Raw genomic sequence first — 22,335 nt, 5'->3', positions numbered from 1 at the left:
GTAATTGCTGTTGCATGAAATTACTTTTCTCTTAATATTGTTTACAATTGTATTCTTTCTTGAATTTTCTTCTTTCAGAGAAGAGTTCCAGTCACAAATGCACATGTGATACATTTTGACATTCACTGCTAAGATGAAATGCAGAAGTGAACACGACACACTCATTCTAGTATTCTCAGATATGATTAGATGTACTTTATCATGTTTTTATGCTACTGACCTATAAGAAAAAAATACTAAAAAAGGGTAGCAGTTAAACACCTAGGACCTGCAACTTCAGTACGTCTGGGATGATCTGGAATATCACAAGGAGAGATTTTATTACAGCATATTCACACCTTATCTGAGCCCTCAGCCTATGTTCATACACATTTCCTTCATTAGAAGTTGTCACCAGACGCTTTACCTCCCAGGATGGACAACAGGCTCCCAACAGAGTTTGATGTGGTTGTAATAGGGACAGGTTTGCCTGAATCCATCCTTGCAGCTGCATGTTCCAGAAGTGGTCAGAGGGTTCTGCATCTTGATTCAAGAAGTTACTATGGAGGAAACTGGGCTAGTTTCAGCTTTTCAGGATTGCTCTCCTGGTTAAAGGAATATCAGCAAAACAGTGACATTGGGGAAGAAAGTACTGCTGCATGGCAAGACATGATCCATGAAACAGAAGAAGGCATCACTCTTCGCAAGAAGGATGAAACCATTCAACACACAGAAGTTTTTTGTTATGCCAGTCAGGATATGGATGGCAATATTGAAGAGACTGATGATCTGCAGAAAAATCCTTCCTGGGTAGCATCTAGTACCCTCATTAAACCTCTGGATTCTGCATGCTTGTCTGAAGAAATGCACTCGTTATATGTTTCTAGCAATGAAGTGCCTGCAAAAGGGACTCCAGAAAACAATGGAGAAGTAACTGATATAGCAGAAACCTTGGTGAAAGAAGAATATTGTGGATATAAAACTTATAAACACAGAGTTTCAGATGGTGCTAAAGACGAAATCAAACCTATATTGGAAGACAACAGTGATCCACCAAAGAGAAACAGGATTACTTACTCTCAAATAGTTGAAGAAGGCAGGAGGTTTAATATTGATTTGGTATCAAAGCTGCTTTATTCCCAAGGACTGTTAATTGATCTTTTAATCAAATCAAATGTTAGTCGTTATGCAGAATTTAAAAATGTCACTAGGATTCTTGCATTTCGAGAAGGAAAAGTAGAGCAGGTGCCTTGCTCCAGAGCAGATGTCTTTAATAGCAAAGAGCTCACTATGGTTGAAAAGAGGATGCTAATGAAATTTCTTACATTTTGTTTAGACTACGAACAACATCCTGATGAATACCAAGCTTTCACGCAATGCTCATTTTCAGAGTACTTAAAAACCAAAAAATTAACCCCCAGCCTCCAACATTTTGTATTACACTCAATTGCAATGATGTCAGAGTCATCTTGCACAACAATAGAAGGCCTTAAAGCAACAAAAAACTTTCTTCAGTGTCTTGGAAAGTTTGGCAACACTCCCTTTTTATTTCCCTTGTACGGCCAAGGAGAAATTCCCCAGTGTTTCTGCAGGATGTGTGCAGTTTTTGGTGGAATATATTGTCTTCGCCATAAAGTGCAATGCCTTGTAGTTGACAGAGAATCTGGAAGATGTAAAGCAATTATAGATCACCTTGGTCAAAGAATAAATGCTAAATATTTCATTGTGGAGGATAGTTACCTTTCTGAGGAAACATGCTCAAATGTGCAGTACGAACAGATATCCAGGGCAGTGCTCATTACGGATCAGTCTATACTAAAGACAGATTCAGATCAGCAGATTTCCATTTTGATAGTACCTCCAGTGGAACCAGGAGCATGTGCTGTTCGAGTCACTGAATTGTGTTCTTCAACCATGACGTGCATGAAAGACACCTGTCTGGTACATCTGACCTGTTCATCTTCCAAAACAGCAAGAGAAGACTTAGAATCAGTGGTGAAGAAATTATTCACCCCATATGCTGAAACAGAAATAGACAAGGAAGAACTTGCAAAGCCAAGACTCTTGTGGGCTCTTTATTTTAACATGAGAGATTCCTCAGGAGTCAGCAGAAGCTCATATAATGGCTTACCTTCCAATGTTTATGTCTGCACTGGGCCTGACTGTGGACTAGGAAATGAACACGCAGTCAAGCAAGCTGAAACACTCTTCAAGGAGATCTTTCCAAGTGAAGAATTCTGCCCCCCACCTCCAAATCCAGAAGACGTTTTCTTTGATGGTGATGATAAGCAACCAGAGCCTCTTGGAGCCAATACTATAATAATAGCCCAACTAGAATCCTCTGAGGGAAGCAAAAACCTAGAAAGCTCAGAGAAGCACCTTCAAAATTAGAAAAAAAGCAAACTGGAAATGCTACTTTGGGCCTTCATCCAGTATCAGAATATTCTCATTTAAAGGACAGTTTCCTATATGAGTAATTAGAAATGGTTATTTGATGAATGGCATGCAGATGTTGTCTATAATTCTCTTTGTGACTTTCAGTTATTGGATGTATTTGTTAACCTGTCAATAATTGATTTATTAGTTATTGGACTTCTTTTTGTTTCAGAATGGGTTTCATGAGCCAGAATCTTAAACAGGATTAGCTTTATTTTAGTACTGGGTATATATGTGAGGGTTCCATATTAGCCATGGTGCTTAAAGGAAGATGGTATTGTATCTGCTGATCTTCAGATTTTATTATTGTCTACAGAACAATAACATCTAAGGAATATTTTAATTACTTTTGTAGCTAGTACAGTTGCTACCACCTCTGAATAGTGAAACACACACAGAGGAAATTATGTGGGTCTTTTCTTTATAATATAAAGATAATACATTAAGTATGATCCTTTATTTGTGAAGGTGATGCCTACAATACATCTTGCAGTTTAATTCTCCTACTTGAGCCTTGTAACCAATGAGGCAGTGATGCCACCACAGTCTTATACATTGCAAAAAGAGTCAGAGTTCATTTAGTAGTTGAAGAGCTCATTCTTGGGAGGTTCAGTCCAAAGAAAATCTAGGGGAAAAGATTAGTTCTGGTTTAATATTTCAGAAAATTTCTGAAGAGCACTACTCTGGCACCTAAAAGAAAAGAACTTCTAAGTAACTCAGGCTAAAGAAAAAATAAATTGCTCCAGGGAAAGATATTACAGAATGCTTGTTCTGAAATTGCTAAGGAGAAACTGAGTGAAGCATTTTTAACCTGGGATTACAGATGGTTTTTAAAATCCATCTGTAAATAGATTTCCCAAGGTTTCTCAGTGAAAGTGAAGCACACCATCTTGTTGACTCCACCACTTTAATTAGTAACACTACAATTGATAGGAGTGAATCAAAGGAGGGTTGCCATGTCCCTTTGGTTGTGTCCCACCCCACAAATAATGAGGTAAATGCCTTCGTAATCAACTCCTGCCTCTTAGCTGTTATCTAGAGGATAGAAAACATTTTTTTCCAGAACTACCAGAAGTCATAAAACTGGTTATACTCTAGCAGCAGAAGCTTGTGGAGCTGTCAGAAGAAATAAACTTCCTTCTCTTTAGGTCACTGTTTCCATTCCTCAGACAGAGAATGATAATCCTATAGGAAGGATTTAGGAAGGGATAGGAAAGGATATAGGAAGCCCTTTTAATACAGTTTTTGTCCTGGAACAGAGCATTTGCTATATGCTAGGCACTTATTGTGCTCTCTAATTATAGTTTCTCAACAACCCTGTGAGGCAGATATTATTGAATACATTTTCAAAGAGAAAATAAAGACTTAATAATTCTCTCTGAGTCTGGTTTGTGGAAGAGCCAACATTGGAATCCAGGCTTTCATGATTTCAAAATCTTTCAACTGATTTTAACTGTTAGAAGAGTGTAGGTACTGTAGGAGAAGGAAAAGATGCTCATGAAAACCAGTCTAGCGTTGCTAGTTAATCAAAGTAGGCAGACATCTCTTGGTTTATTGAGTCAGAGAAATATGAAAATAAAGATTAATTAAAAATAAATATGGCTTAGAGCTATGGATCTCATTGAAGCAGAATTTGTCTAAAGGTTTAACAAAATCATACTTTTTAATGTATCTTTTGATTATTGTGTTATAAAAAGTAATGTTACTAGGCCAAAATATGCTTTGAATAGTCTTTTGTTGATCTTCTATATGTGAGGAAAATGAAACAAGAAAGATTTAAGTAATTTTCAGCCTACTGAAGTAGAGAAGTCGTTAATTGGTATTAATATGTTTTGAATCTAGCAGATCTATTATTGGGTGGATTCTAAGGCTTAAACTTATCAAAACAACTGAAATAGACCTAAAAATTAGTTATTAAAATGTAAAAGAATTTAAGATGTTAAGTGAAATGGAGGTGAAGGTAATCCAGACCTATTGAAAAATTTTAATTTCTGTATCATGAATATTTTTATTCATAAGAATATGAGAAGGGCAACGAGAAGCTGCAAAAAATGATAGAACCAAAGATAATGGAAACAGGAAAATGTTAGATTAGATAAAATAAGGGTTTTAAAAACTAAGAAAATGAATATATTGGTTTCCTACTTGAATGCAAATAAATTGGAAATGAAAAAAGTTATTACCAATAAAAAGCATTTTAAAAATTAGAGGATATTATAACCTAGTATAATTTTCTGACAAGTTGGAATTTTACCCTTATGGGCTTATTGGGGAACTTTTTCAAATGTTCAAAATATAAATAATATCTGTGTATCAAAAGATGATATAATATTTGCAGTTTGAGGTTAATATTGCCTCAATGCTAGGAGTCAAACATTTTGAAAAGGGTCTCATTCTGAACAAATGCAGAATATTAGCAAATGATACACAACATAAAAATAATTATTTACTGTGACTCAGGATTATAAGGTTGGTGTTCAACAGAATAACCATTAAATCAATATCAACAGAACAAAATAGTAAAAATGCAAAGTACTAACTACAGGTAACTTTAAAAATATTAATAAAATTCATCATTTTTTATTTAATTATCTCTGGTAATGATTTTTTTGGTTTCTCATTGTGATAATTACTAAAAGAACTAACATCATTCCTATTAGGAAAACATATAGGAAACATTTCTCAAGCAGAAATTAAATAATCTTGGCACTACTTTTATTTATATATGGTTGAAAAAGCTTGTCATTGTAATAAATCATTAATAAGCATTCATAAATGAGAAAGATAAGGAAAGAAAGCACAAATATTTTCTATTGACATGACTTTTAAACTGGTGAAACCTGTAGTATCATAAACATGCTGACAATAAAAGACTAATTCAGGAAGTTGCAGGGTGTATAACTTTAAAATTATTCTTATTTCTTGGGCTTCCCTGGTGGAGCAGTGGTTAGGAGTGCGCCTGCCGATGTAGGGGACGCAGGTTCGTGCCCCTGTCTGGGAGGATCCCACGTGCCGCGGAGCGGCTGGGCCCGTGAGCCATGGATGCTGGGCCTGCGCGTCTGGAGCCTGTGCACCGCAGTGGGAAAGGCCACGACAGTGAGAGGCCCGCGTACCGCAATAAATAAATAAATAAATTTAATCTTATTTCTAGATTCAAACAGTGACAAACTACAACTTAAAGTGTTTGGGTATTAACATATACAAGCCATTTAAAGAAAGTTATATAACTATATTGAGGTAAGAAAGATGCTTATATAGAAGCAGGTTACAGGAACTGCATCCTAGTATAATGGAAAAGGAAGTAAATAGGAAATCTGAAAACCAAAATTAGAGTCCTCACTTTACTACTTACAAGTTGTGTAATCTTGGGAAAATCATGCCTACTTTCCATTTCACCATCTATAAAATAGAAATAATGCTTTGCAGAATTATTATGAGGATTAAATTAATGTAAAAGAAATTATGTCCAAAGGACTGGCAATAGGGTGAAGTTAGTATGTAGATATACTACACTTCCACTTAACGTTCCAACTGGATGCTTTATATAATTTGACAGAATTGTGATAAATAATTTAGGAAAATAAGCAAGGATATGTCTTTTTAACTTGGGAAAAAAGGGAGTTTTGCACTTCAGATCGTTAAAACATGCTGTTAAGCATCTTTTCTAAGTACACTATGGTATTGAGTAGAAAGTTTAAGACTAATAAACCAATTGGAAAGAAATATATAATAACTGCTTGTGGAAAGATTAGCTGGATGTAAGTATAAAAAAAGAAATTAAATCCACTTCACACATAACAGTTTGTTCCAGATTAAGATCTTCAGTATAAAGGTAAAAATAAAAAGACTACAATTCTCATCCCAATAATTTTGCAAAGGAAACTTTATGGCAAAGAAAAATAGTGACAAGGTAGATGAGATCAACTAAGAAAAATGAAAAATGTATACTAAATAGGAAGAAGACAAGAAATGGGGTATAAGCCACTTGCATTACACAAGGATAAAGTACTCAATATTTTTTAAAAGGTAAGTGCAAATCCATAGGACTTTGTGCTCTTTACTAGGCAAGTTTATGAAAGAATTGAGTTGAAACAAGAAGATAGAAATAAAATGGTATTCAGATTTACTAATATTAAAAATGCAAACTAGAGCAACTTTGACTTAGTTCATGCAATTATATTAGCAAAAAAAATTTTAATTGTATGTATCCTCATACCAGTAGCATTATTATATTAATGTAGTTTTTTTGAAGAACTATTTAGAAGAATATAAGAACTCTATAACCAATCTGTCTTTTGATAGCTCTAACTCACTCTGAGTAGCATATGCCCAGGAAAATATTTTAAAAGAAAAAAAAGTCTATTTGTATAAAGATATTTCTAGTGATTGCATTCATTTGAGTTTTAAAAAAAGCCCAGTAATTGGGAACTGGATAAGTAAATTTTCATGTATTGCTATTGCTATCATAGACTGTTATATAGCCATTAAATAGTATTGATATATGTAAAACCATATGGGAAAATGTTTAAATGAGACTTGAAAGTGCTAAAACATAAATTATTGTATTTACTGATTGTGTAAAAATTTAGATCTATACATTGGAAAGAATCCGAAGAGAACATTGTAATTAGTTTAACATTAAGAGGTTCTTTTTTCTATAAAATACTGATGTGTGAAATAAAAAATAAAAGATTAATTGGTAAAATGGTTTACTGAATTGGTGAGAAAATTATTGATTTCTAAACTTCTAAATTTCTCCTTTAAATTAAAAAATATAAGTGTTAGTGTCAAAAGATAATCTCCAAAAACATGGACAGAAAGTTTTCCGACTCTTGGTGGGAAGGAATTCTTGGTCAAGATGGATTTTGCATCTTTCTCAGTTGCCCAACATTAAGAAATAAGGTATATTGTGATGCTAGGTAGATAGATAGATAATTTTTTAAATGGGAATCTCAGAGCCAGAGGTAGAAATAATAGAAATGATACTAATGCATTCCAGGACATCAGCATGAAGACATTATATACTAAAGTATGGCCCCTAATCCAAGAACATACTTCATTTTGGAGTCTTGGAGGCCAGGAAAATGAAGGTTGGGTTTGGATTGGTAGAAGTGGCCAAGCCTGGGTCTGAGGAGTGCTTTCAGGGAGACCGGTGTTAAGGACAGATCTCAGGGGACTGAGGATGCTGGCAGACCCTTTCTTGTTAGTCTGAGACATCCAAATCAAGGTGATTTAATTCAACAAACATCAGTTGAACATCAAATGTGGGTTATGAATTTGAATTATTCTAGGGATTAGAAATAGAAATATAAATGACAGATCCTCTAGAGGATGTATGTTTTGTTTTATCTTTATGGGAACTTAAGGTGTTTTCTATCCATCATACTCCCCATCATAACCACCTCCTTTCACCTGCACTCCCCCCCGCACCAAAACAAAGAAAAGAAAAAAGAGAAATCTGATTTGTGGTGCATGACATTCCTTTAAAGGAATACCAAGACCTTTTATTATGCAGTTGCAAACAAGTAGCTTAATAAAAGTTAAACGGTAGATCAGTTAATACTTTCCGAAATCTATTTAAGCTAACATTCCGTTAATTAAGAAGTTTCTGACAATCAGAAGCTTTCTGTCTTGCCTGTGGGAAGGACTGAAGAGAAGGTACAAGAGATTTGGTCCCAGAAGCCCAAAGCGTTGAGAGCTCAGAGAATAGAAGTATAAAGAAATCAAAATGAGAGAAGCAGATCATAAAGATTCAAAACAAAAAATTCTAATTAGGATTAGATTAGGTTTACCTACCTTTGTCTTGGCAGGACAGATAGAAGTCATGCTTTTATTGCGTTGAGGTAGTTGCTTCCTCTTTGAAGATTTATACATTTTTATTTCAGTATTTTTACTCATAAAGAGGCATTGTTTCCAGTATAGTTCTTACCCTTTTAACCAACAACCAAAGATATTCACATTTCTAAAGCAGGGGACACAATACCTCCAGCTGTATGTAAGCCATGAACAAAGATGCTGAGTGATTCAACTGAAAGAATTTGACTCTAACATGAATATTTTGACAGCAGTTCTGCTACAGCATTTGTAGGATTTTTTCTCCTGACAACTACATTTTTTTTATATGAACCTCAAGACAACTACATAAGGTAAGAAAGGGCAGGTATTTATATCCATTTTACAGATAAGACTTGGAGAAATTAAGTGATTTGCCTGGACTCTCTCCTAGTAAGTATTCAGATTCATTAATTAGAATTAAAATGTAACTTCTGCCTTACCTTCATCTCAAGATGATTATTTATTGCATGTAAGAGTGCACAGCACATAAATCACTATTTTAAAAGTGGTTGCTTCTAGAATTTGAGAGTACTTTTTTTTTCAATAAATAAATCATCCTATAAATTAAAATTTGTATAGTTCAAGTGGGCTGACTAGAATTGTGCAAATTGCTCACACCTGAAATCAAACTTTCTCCTGGTTTTTATGTCAAGAGCTTCATTTCTATAATACAGTATTTTTATTAGTTCCTGTTGATATCCTATAATTTTAACATTTGCTTGTTGCTAAATATATATTTAACCCTTAATATGCTCTGAACAGCATGAATAAAGGTATAGACATCATCAGAGGAAAAGGAATGACTTTGGATTTGGAGGTGCAGGGTTGACAAAGTGTAGTAGGAAGATAAATACCTTTTTGTAGTTCAATCAGAAGGAAAACATATTTAGGCATTTTATAAGTTTTAAAGAAAAGGGAATCCTAGGGGATACCAGTGCAGTAGGATTAAGGCCAACTCTTGATTATAGGTCATATAATTAAAGCCCTTGAGCACCCAGTTCCTGTTTGAGACTTTTATTTGTTCATTTATTCACCTCATATTTAAAAATAACAAATATTATGAATCAGTATGGGTAAGATAATTTTACTTCATCATAAGTTAATTTCATTTATATGTGTAATTTATAGTTAAAGTTTTTGTACCAATTTCAGTATTCTTATTGCCCATTGTAAAGAAGAAATTTGGGGGAATGGACTGCTGAGGAAGAGCAGGGAATCTTGTTTTTAGGCAATTAACAGTTAAGTTCCTAAATGATTTAAGTGAATTATTAAAGAGAAATGAGCTGTATGTCCTTCTGTTCCTTTAACAGTTCCATTTTATGACTGCATATAACATTATTTGTAGTGCCCTCTGTTGTTGAAACATAAATACCAACCAGGTGTTTACTAAAAGGAAAAAGCAAAAGACGAGAACTGCACTGGAAATAGTTTTTCATGAGATTGTAATCTCCTTTAAAACAAAGTCTGTGTGTGCTGTACCTCTGTATTCCCTACAGTGTCTTGCACTTCATAGGCATCCAGAAAAAGATTTGCTAAATGGCAGACGAACTAGCAGTTTCCAGCACCCTTTTTCTTCCTTCTAGGTTCCAACCGACGAACAGAGTACGGAAGAACAATCTGGGAAAATGTATCAAAATTATAGTGCTGGGTCTTTGTATTATTAGTACAGGTAATTAGTTTTAGGATAAACCTATGTGAGTGAATGAAACTGCTTAAAAGGAACATTTAAATCTATGAAATGTTTCATCTAATCATTTTACCAATTTTCTCCCAGCAAGGCAGTGGTTCTCAAACCAGGGTGATTTTGCCCTTCAGGGGACATTTGACGATGTCTGGAGACATTTTTGGTTGTTAAAACTGGGAATGGGCTGCTGCTGGCATCTAGTGGGTAGAGGGCAGGAGTTCTGCTAAACATCCTATGATGCGCAAGACAGCCTCCCCACAAGAAGGAATTATCCAGCCCAAAATGTCCATAGTGCCAAGTTGGAGAAGCTGCATTAGAGTAAAAGTTATGAATATTTATAATGAATCTGCTTTCTTTTATGCTCCGCACTTTTACCTTTCTTCCTCAACATCTTCTGACTCCCTCAATGCTTCTTCAACAGGGTCACTCTTGGTAGAAACTGCTGTCTGCTGCTTCCTTACATAACACCTCCCCACTCCTTTTTCTCCTTTCCCTCACAAATTAGCAATGGCTTCCTTCTGAAGGTTTATGATAAACTTCAAAACAAAATTCAGAGATTTAGGGAATATTTCTCATCCTGCCCCAATTGTCAGGTACAGCCTGAGATTTTGTGGGGTTTTAAAAAAAACATGCATCTCATTCAGAAATAGAATAACTCTACAAAGCAGTTATAGAAATGAAACTATGATATTTTTCTATTGTTTTGTTTTAGTGTTTTTTGGTCATGTTCTCATTATCTTTTTAGGTATCTTTCTATACACTGCAAACAACTACCTCAAAATCAATGTAAAAATATTTTGACATACTTTTTTTTGGAGGGGTATTATTTACTTGACAAGCTATGGGCAAATTAATCAAATTACATGTATATGACAATATCCTATGAGTTTCAGAGAAGCCAATACAAGACTAAACCATCCATAATTGAATTATATTCACATTTACACTCACTAATTGTTCACCAAGCAATGAAATAGTGCAGTAGCTTGACATTTTATAGATGGGGGTTAACTAGAAAATACCTATAAAATGGAATGAGTAAGGGAATGAGTCAGTATTCTTCATGTAGATAAGAATCTTAAGTAGATTACTCGCAAAGTGAAACATAGGATTCGATACAATGCAACATTTATTGAGCACTGTGCCTCAGTTTCTGTGCTAGAGTCTGGGAATACAGAGAATAATTGTATGTAACACTGAGCATTTACTGTATGCCAAACACTGTTCTGAGTGCTTGCTGTACTTACCTTATTTAATCCTCATAACAGCCCAATTGGGTAGGTGCACTTTTATGCCCATTTTGCAGATGGGGAAACTGCAAAGAAAAACTTGACCAAGATAACACAGCTGGTATGTGGTAGAACCAGGCTTCAAACCCAGGCAGTCTGACTATATAACCCACGTGCTATGATTGCAGTGTGGTGTAGTTTCTTCAGAGAGACGTCATATTAATTCCAGGAACAAGTAATTACTTATGTGCCAGCAACTGTCCTGATTTCTTTACATATATATATATATATATATATATATATATATATATATGATCTCAATTTTTAAAATAACCCTGTGAGGTAGTATTAATGTTTCCATGGGTAGATAAGAAATAAGACTCAGTAACTTTCCCAAAGTTATAAAATTGGTAAGTAGTAGAACTCCCAATCCATTGGAGCTGACATTGATACACAATTAGCCACTATATTAACCAGGCTATGAACATTTTTGTGATATAGGTATAAATAAACTTTAGTGGATGCACAGAGAAGTTACTTTAAGTCTGGCTAGGGAAATCTGGGAAGGCTTCATGAAAGAAAAGGCCTGGGCCCTGACGGTTGAAATGAATTTCTACAGACTGATATGAAGAACAACATTCCATATACGGACAACAGCAGGAACAGAGGTATGGTGTCATCCAGGACAACTCTCTGATGGCTAGATCATAGAGTGCACTGAACTAGAGTGGAGAGGTGGGACATGTGGGAAAGTGTCCAGGGTATCAGTGTCATAAAGACCATGAGACTTCTATTCAGTGTATAGTGAGGAGCTGTTGAAGGTTTTTCTAGATCAGGCTTATGTTTAAAAAGGTTAGTCTGGTGTAGTGAGGAGGGAGGCCGAAAGAAAGTGCAGAGACTGGATGCAAATGAGAATGGTAATGAGAAAATGAGTGGTAATGAGAAAAAATATAATAAGGCTTGGGTGGGCTGGGAGATGGAAATGAAACAGGCAGATAAAAATTTGGAGATAGAAACCTAGAAAGTGACTGGATGTTATGGATAAGGTAGAGAAAGGAATTGAAAATGAATAAAACTTCACCTTAGGTACTTGAATGAGTGTAATAGGTTTTAACCAAGATTGGGAACAGGTTTTGAAGAAAAGCAAATGGGTTTGGTTCTGGTTATACAGGGTGATCAGGAGATGGTTCTGGAAGGTCTCAGAGGGTTGTATGCTAAAGAGTTTTGACTTTGTCCTAGTGTAGCCCCACTTAATGTATTCAACAAGGAAATGGGTTGTATTTGGATGTATAACCCTGGTGTCTGCGTGGAGGACAAATCCAAGAGAGGCAAGAATGTAGAAAGGAGACCAGACAGAAGGCTTTTAAAATGGTTTGTCAAGAAATGATGAGGGTCTGAATTGGGACAATAGTACTTAGGACAAAGGAAAGATTTGAGAACTACTGAGGAGATTAAATCAGCTAAGTTAGTGATTGATTGAATGTGAGTGCCAAAAGAAAGGAAGAGAAATCAGGAAACAACAGAGAAAGAGCTAGTAGATAGAGACCTGTTAGGAATGCAGATATGGTACCCTGCCCGTTTTGATGCAGTAACTGACCCCCTGGATTGTCCTGGATTAGGAAAATTTCCTTCTAGGATTCCTAGTTATACACTCTTTTTTTCCTCCTGGAGTTGTTAAGCCTCAAGGATATAAATCAGAGGTTGCCAGTACCTTAATTACCAGAGAGTCTGTCTGAAACTTAGGCCAAATAGAGAGCAACCAAACCAGTGATGGGAGGAGAGAGACACAGCCCTGATGACATATTTCAGGTCCCTAACTTATGTGGCTCACATTATATTTCTACTGGAAATACAAAACTGGCATAGAAATAGGACATGAGGTAGGAGAGGGGTTATAGAAACCAAGGGGAATTTCAAAAAGAGCCTGTTCTAAACTGTTGATATTGGAAATGTTTTCGCAATTGATTGATTTATCAATTGATAAAATTATAGAGCAATGGTTTTAAACTGAAGAGTTCTTATGATTCCAATGGTAATGTCTTTAAAGTACAGATTACCAGGTCCCACTCCTGCATTCTGGGTCAGGGGGTATACAGAGGGCAATTGCATTTGATTGTTGCATGGGTGGTGGGTTGTCATGCATCAAGTCATAAGTAAGAAGTAATAAAGCAAGTATTTGATGGTATGGTAGTTGGTATTTAGTTTATCTTCTGGTGGGTATTTTAGAGAGTTGTACTGAAAGCATTAAAATTTTATACAACTTCTCACTTAACAATTTTATTGCCAAGAATTTATCCTAAGGAGGTAATCATGGATGTTTGTAAATATATAGCTAATGGATTGTAATATCCATGGCTAACACTTATTATTAAATGTGTACAATATTCCAGGTACTGTTATAACTGCTTTATGCATATTAATTAACTCAATCTTCACCCCGACTCTGCAAGGTAGTTAGATAATATACTATTACCCCATTTTACAGTTAAATAAATTAATGCACCAGTAGATTAACTTTTTCAAGGTCACATAAAAGTGGAGGATATGGAACCTGAACTTAGTGCCCTATGTTATACTTAGTGTCTCTCTTCATAGCACTGTTAGAAGAGTGAAAAATTGCAAATAATCCAAAGATCCAGTGTGACATCTGAGGGAGCACATGTTCCAGAAATCAACATACCACTGAGCAAACCATTCAGGACCCAGATGCTGGAAACATGCTTTACCTCCTCTTGACCCCCCAAAAGATGATCAGAACAAATCCTGTCATACCTCACATCCCTGCTGAGATCAGTCTTTGCCAAAAGGGAAAGCTCTTCATCAGCCATGACTGCACTCTCTTGATATGGTGCAGTCCTGAGCTGCACCATATTATTTATTTCTTGATAAATTATTATTATTTCTTGATATGGTGCAGTCCTGAGCTCCCACCATGTGTGCTCAGAGCCTCCTCTCACAAGCAGTAAACTCTCCTATATCTTCAACATCTTCTCAACATTTTCTCTACCTCCTTTCTTTCCCTTAACCCTGGCTGCCCCCAAGGACTCTGATTTCCCACCTCCAGGCAGAAGCTGCTTTTTTTCAGATGGTGAGCTGAAGTTTCGACAACAGACCATGAGAGAAACTGAAATAGAGTTTAGCACTCACAGTCCTGGAGGAAGGACATGGCACATTTCAAGGGGTCACACAGGGAGGTAAAGGCAGAGTGCAGAAAAAAAGAGGCAGGACCTGGGATGCATTATGGTCCATGGGTTGAGTGCTTTGGTGTTGGTGGACTAAAGATGGATTGGTCAATTCAAGCCAAAAATAACAGGGTTTTGTTAAGTTCCACAGGGGCTTATCTAAGGGGTACATAGCAGGAAGGCCCTGGGAAGCAGGTGATAGGGCTGTTGGGGAGTCACATCAGGAACTTATGTTTGCTTGTGACTCTGCGGGCTGCTATCAGGGGCATGTGCTTGAATGAGGGGTTAGTGTTAGTTTAAAGTCCTCCAGGCCTCTTGGCCAAATAAAATAGATGTTGAGGCAGTAATACCATGGAGTAGCTTAGCTAAACTCTCAATACACTGCATATACCCCAGAACCACATAGTTGAGTAAATGCCCCATTGAGTATCACTGCTGCTTCCAAAGCATTACTCCCTACTTTTCCTGTAAAACTCTTTGCTCCATCAACACTCACCCCACAGTGAGGTCACAAACTTGAACTCATGCTATCACAAGATGTGCAAGGCATATAGAGCTTATATGGCTCTTGCCTGTCTCATTTGCAGTCTTCTTTCTCCCTCCTGGATAATTCACATCAGTTTACAGTCTAGCCACTACCTCCAGTTGTCCCTTGACTCATGGTTGTCCCTTTCTATTCTTTGTTTAAAGAGCCTATCTTCTGAATGTCTGCTACTTGCTACCTCCATATCCCCAATGAAATTTTTTGTTTTGTAAATTATTTAAAAGCTTTTAAATATAGAAAAGTGCAAAGGATAATATAATACATGTCTATGTACCACCCAAAGTGAGCAGAGGTTAATATTTATTTATTTTAATCTATCTTTAAAGAATTGAAATATTACAGATAAAATTCACATCTATGTATTTCCTCTCTCTAGTCCATTCTACCTCTTCCCTTCCAGAGGTCACTGCAGACATGAATTTAATGTGAATCCAAGCAATGCTTCGACGCTTTTGCTCATGATATATTTACCCATTTCCCCCTTTTGATGGATGTTGGGTTAGTTCCTATAATATGATAAACAATGCCTCAAAGTATATCCTCATATATATCTCTTCCTATCCAATGTACAAGAGTTTCTCTAGGGCTGTGCTGTCCAATATGGTAACAACCAGCCACATGCCTCTTGGGCACTAGATATGTAACTAATCTACATTGAGATGTAAAATGCACACTGTATTTTAAAGACTTAGTATCAAAAAATTATATAAAATATTTCACTCATAATTTTATGATTATTATAAGTTGAAATAATATTTTAAAGGTGTTAGGTTAAATAAAATATATTATTAAAATTAATCTATCTGTTTCTTTTTACCTTTTAAAGTGTGTCTACTAGAAAAATTTAAATAACATATATGGCTCCATTACATTTCTACTGAACAGTACTATTCTAGAGTATATAAGTAAACCTAGAATTCTTGGGCCTGGTAAATGCTGGATAAGTTTTCAGATTGATTTTTTCAGTATCCTCAGTCTCACTCCTTTATATAAAGCCCTTCCATTTCCCCCAGTCTTGGTGATATTTGCTCTCTCTGAGCTCCTACAGCACTTAGGTTTGTATGTCTCATTTGATAGTTCAAATACAAATTTTGTATTTTGGTTTGTCTTTTTATGTTGCCTTTTCCCTTTTACATCTGGGGTCCCTGTATCTTGGGACTTTGCTTCCCCAGCACTAAGCTCAGGGCCCTACATGTTAGAGCCACTTAAATACTTCAGGAAGGTTTAGAGAGTCCTGTCATGGTCTACTTTTAAGTTGTGATTTGTCCTGGATCAGTTTTATCTTATTTACCTAGAACATGCCTTAAGTCTCTTGTGTATCCAGGCTTCACTTTGCTCTCCATAATATGAGAAAATTCCTTAGGAAGTAACATTAGTCTTCAGGCTGATGAAACTGCTGATATCTCCCCAACAAGCTCCTCACTTACTAGTGGGTTCTGGAGTTTGGATAACTAGGCCAGGGAGAACCTCACATGTACAAGGCCAATAAAGCTCCCTATTCAAATGACACCACCTTCAGACATTTTCTGACATGCTACATCTGGTTCAATAAAACATGCCATTACGATAGCTAATTGGAATATAGGAAGCAGCAGAATTGCAAAAGTCAAGGGAATAGGTAGAGAAGAATAAAACTAGAAATGAGTAAAATATTATGAATATTAGATCTGTCGATATAAACTTGACAAGGTTCCCCTTCCTCAGAGCTGGAGCTTTGTGCATGACATAGCCTTTGGTGTCCCTGTGGAATACTGTTTTGTGAAGTGTTAATTCAAAGGAATAGTTATGTTCAGTTTCTCTTAGGTGGGGGCAATTTACAAATTGCCCTGAGCACCAGATAGGAATAAAGGCAAGCAAATTTTAGAGCCCAGAAAGACACTACTGGGAAGCTAAGGGATGTGGGAGTGTTGATGTAGAAAGATAGCTAAAGAATAAGAGACTGCAAACATAAAAGGCACGATAACAGCAGTTGAAGGGTATGTGCTATTTCCCTGCCTGGGGTGATCCTCAGCTATATCTGAAAAAGCATACATTATACTGGTCTCTCTGCTGTGGGCATGAGCCATATCTCATTATTCTCTATTTCTTAAAGATGTAGAAGAATTCTTAGGATGAAATATACCTGATAATAATAATAATAGTAAATGTATCAAAAGACAGAAAAGCAAAAAAATATAACATAAGAAAAGAAGAATGCTGGAGAGAGTGTGGAGAAAAGGGAATCCTCTTGAACTGTTGGTGGGAATGTAAATTGATACAGCCACGGAGATTGATTGATACGGAGAACAGTATGGAGGTTCCCTAAAAAACTAAAAATAGAACTAGCATGCGACCCAGCAATCCCACTACTGGGCATATACCCTGAGAAAACCATAATTCAAAAAGAGTCATGTACCACAATGTTCGTTGCAGCTCTATTTACAATAGCCAGGACATGGAAGCAACCTAAGTGTCTGACAGATGAATGGATAAAGAAGATGTGGCACATATATACAATGGAATATTACTCAGCCATAAAAAGAAATGGAATTGAGTTATTTGTAGTGAGGTGATGGACCTAGAGATTGTCATACGGAGTGAAGTAAGTCAGAAAGAGAAAAACAAATACCTTATGCTAACACATATATATGGAATCTAAAAAAAAAAAAATGGTCATGAAGAACCTAGGGGCAGGACGGGAATAAAGATGCAGACCTACTAGAGAATGGACTTGAGGACACAGGGAGGGGGAAGGGTAAGCTGGGACAAAGTGAGAGAGTGGCATGTACATATACACACTACCAAATGTAAAACCGATAACTAGTGGGAAGCAGCCACATAGCACAGGGAGATCAGCTCGGTGCCTTGTGACCACCTAGAAGGGTGGGATAGGGAGGGTGGGAGGGAGGGAGATGCAAGAGGGAAGAGATATGGGGATATATGTATATGTATAGCTGATTCAGTTTGTTATAAAGCAGAAACTAACATACCATTGTAAAGCAATTATACTCCAATAAAGATGTTAAAAAAAAAGAAGAAAACTTTAAACTGCTGAAACCATATGATACATGTGAAAATCTTCTCATTGAAGAGAATCGTTCCATAGAACACTAAAGTCTGTGGATATATTTCCAATCCTGTGCTATTGACCGGACAAAGAAACAGATGGTGATGCTGTTTCTCTGACACAAAGGAGGGAGGTCATGATGGGAAGACTTCAGGGGCTGAAGGAGAAATGGGTAGCCTGCAGGGTCGGTGTCAAAGAGATGAGAGGGCCATCCCTCCATGCTGACTGACGTGGGCGCAGATGATGCAATCGAAAGAGCTCTGCACTGCATCTCTTGGTATGGGACTGAAATTGGAGAAGTCAGAGACTTCCACAGTGGTTTCTGGTGTTTCTCCATTGGTCATTGAGCCTGTGGAGGAAAACCTGGAAAATGAGCTAATAGCCATATAGGGAGTATATTAAAGGAGATTTGATTTTAATCTAGATCAACCATTCCTGAAGTCGGAATCATCAGGGCAGTCTCTTAAACATGCAAATTCTTAGGTTCTGTCCCAGACTAAAGCAGAATCTTCAAGGGCAGAGCCTCAGAATTGGCATTTTAAATAATCTCCCCAGGAAATTCATTTGTAGCTATTTCAAAAGCTGGCATTTAGAATCACTATTCCTACCAAGGGAGAGAGACTTGCTGCTCAGATCTAGAGGGTTTTAAATTGAACATCAAGGGGGAGTTAAATCCATGTGACCCCAATTTGACAATGTGGGGGAGAAGCTTGAAGCAGTAGAATCAGAATGGACCTGGGAATCAGCCCTGCTCTAACACCCACTAGCTTTGCTTTGTGGCCTTAGGCAAAATACTTCATATTTGTAAAGCTTGCCTTTCCCACCTCCAATTTTTCTTTAGCTCTTCTTCGTTTGACCTTCTCAGCTCAGGATAACTAAGACTTTCATGATATTTTCTTGTCTATCCAAATTGTCCCACACTAGTCAAGCTCAAGATGGGCTTTACTGTACATGCTACCACCTCACAAATGTATATTTTAAACTTCAAGTATTGTGTCCCAGCACTGTACTGCCCAGGATATAGCAATTATGTTTTTCCTCAACACATTCTGACAAGCTTCCTATCTTCTTTTCCCATTCTCCTTTTATGGTCCTGTGGTATCTCATATCACATTATTTAGTCGACTAGTTACTTGCACACACACACACAAACACGCACACACACACACAAACTCACACACACATACATAATTATAATAGTGTGCTATATTCATTCTTGAGAGAAAAGGGACACTTGTATTGTATTTTAATACTCTCCACTTGACTTAAAAGGGAACCAGTGTGTTACCACCTGCTCTAAAACCTAAACTCTGAGCTCCTTTGAGAGCTTTGTAAATTATAAATGACTCAGATTTAATTTTGTACCTCTGAGATGTCCTCATATTGTTAATTTGCTCTTCCAAGGTATCTCAGATTTTCTTCACTTGGTGCCAGGTTAGTAATCCAGGAAGGAACACTTAGAAATTAGAATCGTCATTGCAGACATGTGGTCACATGGCTATCCCATAATGTATTCATGAGTTGAATTTTTTTCATAGAGTTAAAAAGACCTCAAGCTTCTCTTCATCACAACCAACTCGCTTCATCAGATCTTTCCAGGGAGAATCCAAATAGAGCTCTGGACTAGCAGTCAGAAGACCTGGGTTCTCCTCCAAGCAAAACTTTACTAATCTTGTGACCTTAGGCTAGTCACTAATCTCAGCCCCTTTTCCCCACACTCTTATTCAGTGGTGATAATGAGCCTTTTCTGCTTCACATGTCTATGAAGATATGATGAGAAAAATATATGCAATGTACTTTGAAAAATATAAAATACCATATGAAATAAGGTGTAACAATTTATTATTGTGTTTGGAGAACAGAGATGACAAATCTAATGAGAATACCATTTGACTTCCCATCATCCATAAAAATGAATATTTTACAGGGTCTTTTTAATAGTCAAAAATTAAATTGTGCTAAGTGTCAAATAGTGTTTCAAGCTGAAAAGGGAATCCCGGGCTTCCCTGGTGGCGCAGTGGTTGAGAGTCCACCTGCCGATGCAGGGGACACGGTCCGGGAAGATCCCACATGCCGCGGAGCGGCTGGACCCGTGAGCCATGGCCGTTGAGCCTGCGCGTCCTGTTGCTCCACAACGGGAGAGGCCACAACTGTGAGAGACCCGCGTACCGCAAAGAAAAAAAAAAAAAAAAAAAGGGAATCCCTTAGGGAAAAGTGCAGGAAGTTGGCTTGTTTTATTTCTCCTAACTTATATGTTGCTACTTTCCATTAGGAACATTTTTCCTTTTCATTGAAATTGGACTGTGACTATTTCTAAGCATAGGTGACAACCTTAGTGTTTGTTTATTTTACAGGGGTGACCATGTTTGCTCCAGGATTTTTATTCTTTATTTGAGAAGAAACATGGTATACTTAACTTTTATCATCAATAAATATATGATAATACCTTGGTAACTATTCCAGGTGACAAGGAAGATGTCAGGATACAAAAGACATGGTCCCTACCTATCAACACCTAAGGGTGTTGATAACTTGATTGCAGACTTGGGTATATATTGAATTATACCAAAATATAGTAGGTAATAAACAGCAGCCATGAAGGTATAGTCTGTTTGTGTTGTGTATGAGCAGAGTGTAGCATGCGCTAAGGAAGTCAGAAACGGTGAAAGAGAAAGTTGACCAGATAGTGGAAGCAATATGCAGAGTTCCTTGAAAGCAGAATGTTAAGCAAAGGGAGTTTTGCAGATCATTATGCTACAGAGAACCTTAAGATGATTATCTTAGCACAAGTTTCCCAAAATAATGCCTAAGGCAAAACATAAGGACTAATGATTTATTGGGGATATATTCCCAGGGTCTCAAGAATGAGAGAAGAGGAAGAGACATGGAAGAAAGGCAGTCAAATATGAAAAGATACAATGCCAAGCTGGCCACAGCTTCACAAAAAGAGCTGATTGCTTCATCTTGCAGGGCAACTTTGGAGAGGCTGTATGAAACCCATGGAGTTAGAGGAGAGTGCAAGCAATTCCTGTCTCCTGTCTCCTTCCTGTCTCCTGACTCATATTCATCCAAGTCTGCTCCATTATGTGTTAATGTCCCCTTGCTTCTGGGTTGGGTCAGCTGCGTCCAGGCAGCAGCTAGGGAAGACAGAGTCTCTGTGGGTCCAGTCCAGTGAGGGCAAAGGTACAGGTTGGTACTGCAAGTAGGTCTATTGTTGTTACAGCAGTAGGAGCTGTAGCTTGGTGACTGTAGTCATGGAACCACCATTGCTTTAAAGCAAGGCAAATGTTCAAGGCCCATGGCTAAGAGAGGGGCTTGTGAGCTGGGTCAAGGAGATGTAGGATGGCACATAAACTGAGTCCAGTCTCAAACTGGTATTTGGTGCACGAGAGGATGATAGAGGTCAGGTAAAGAAAAAAAAATCAATGAGGAAATCGGTCAGAACGATCACCTGTGGGATGTGAGCCTGCACTAGAATAATGGGAGTGGTATGAAGCACAGAGATGAATATAGAAATATTTCAGAAGAAAAGCCTTCTGTTGGTGTTAAGTGAAAATATGAGATAGGGGAAATACAAGAGTGAAAATTAAGCAAGTAAACATGTTCCTAAAGTGGGTCAGAGTCAAGGTCCTGCGAGCAGAACAGTCTCTGTTACAGTTTTCTGCAGTACATTGTGGTGAATTATCATAAGATCTAGAATGCTGTGTTCAAGGAGTAATTTTGATTGAGTGGTTAAAACTAAGTGTATGCCTCCCATTTTACCTGTGGTACCATACCCATTCTACAAATGCAGTTGAATTAGGATTAAATGCACAACTGAGATATCAGAATATATCAGTGCTTCCATCTGACTGTTTTCCAGACCTTTGTCCCACTGTTGCTTGTGTTTGTCACTCTTCTGAATCTTAAGTAATATGACAGAGAAGTTACTATATATTCAAACTGTCCTTTTTCACTGGACTTGTAGACTGGTCACAATGGACATTTGTTGAGTCCCTTAGTGTAGTAATTATCCCATTTCCCCCATTGTGAGCTATCTTATTCAATGTCCTCCCCTGACAAGCAGGAACATAAGCATGGAGTAAGTTCTAATGATGCCCTATCCAAAGATAGGGCACTCCTTTCCTTTGGTTATGGTGCATGGAGTTAAACAATTACCAGGGCGGAGAAAAAAACAAACCTTAAATTCAAATAACAGGCAAAGGAAACAGTCTAAAATTGGGTTATCTGTCCAAATGGGGCTGTAGGAAATCAAGGAGCCAAGTTTGAAGCCAGAGAGGTCAGAGGCCGAGAAGTGATGATATTGAATGAATCAAAGACTGCAGGGCAGAGATGAGCCTGGAATGATTTCCAGGCTACTGTGCAGATGCCCAAGGTAGCCCAGGAGGAGGGGACACACA

At 37.2% G+C, this 22,335-nt stretch overlaps 2 protein-coding genes across 2 annotated transcripts in view; both read left to right on the top strand.

Moving 5' to 3' along the window:
• Nucleotides 1–22,335, top strand: part of OPN3 (opsin 3) — a 59,071-nt gene that overhangs the window by 4,518 nt on the left and 32,218 nt on the right. The gene's annotated exons all lie outside the window — the stretch shown is intronic.
• Nucleotides 129–7,124, top strand: CHML (CHM like Rab escort protein). Its single transcript, XM_033412391.2, has one exon. It carries the CDS (start codon nucleotides 415–417, stop codon nucleotides 2,368–2,370), a length of 1,956 nt encoding a protein of 651 aa, XP_033268282.1. The 5' UTR covers nucleotides 129–414; the 3' UTR covers nucleotides 2,371–7,124.

This window comes from Orcinus orca, chromosome 1, assembly GCF_937001465.1.
Source record: "Orcinus orca chromosome 1, mOrcOrc1.1, whole genome shotgun sequence".
In the NCBI taxonomy this organism is placed as follows: Eukaryota; Metazoa; Chordata; class Mammalia; order Artiodactyla; family Delphinidae; genus Orcinus; species Orcinus orca.
This window is presented reverse-complemented; position numbering and strand designations above follow the sequence as displayed.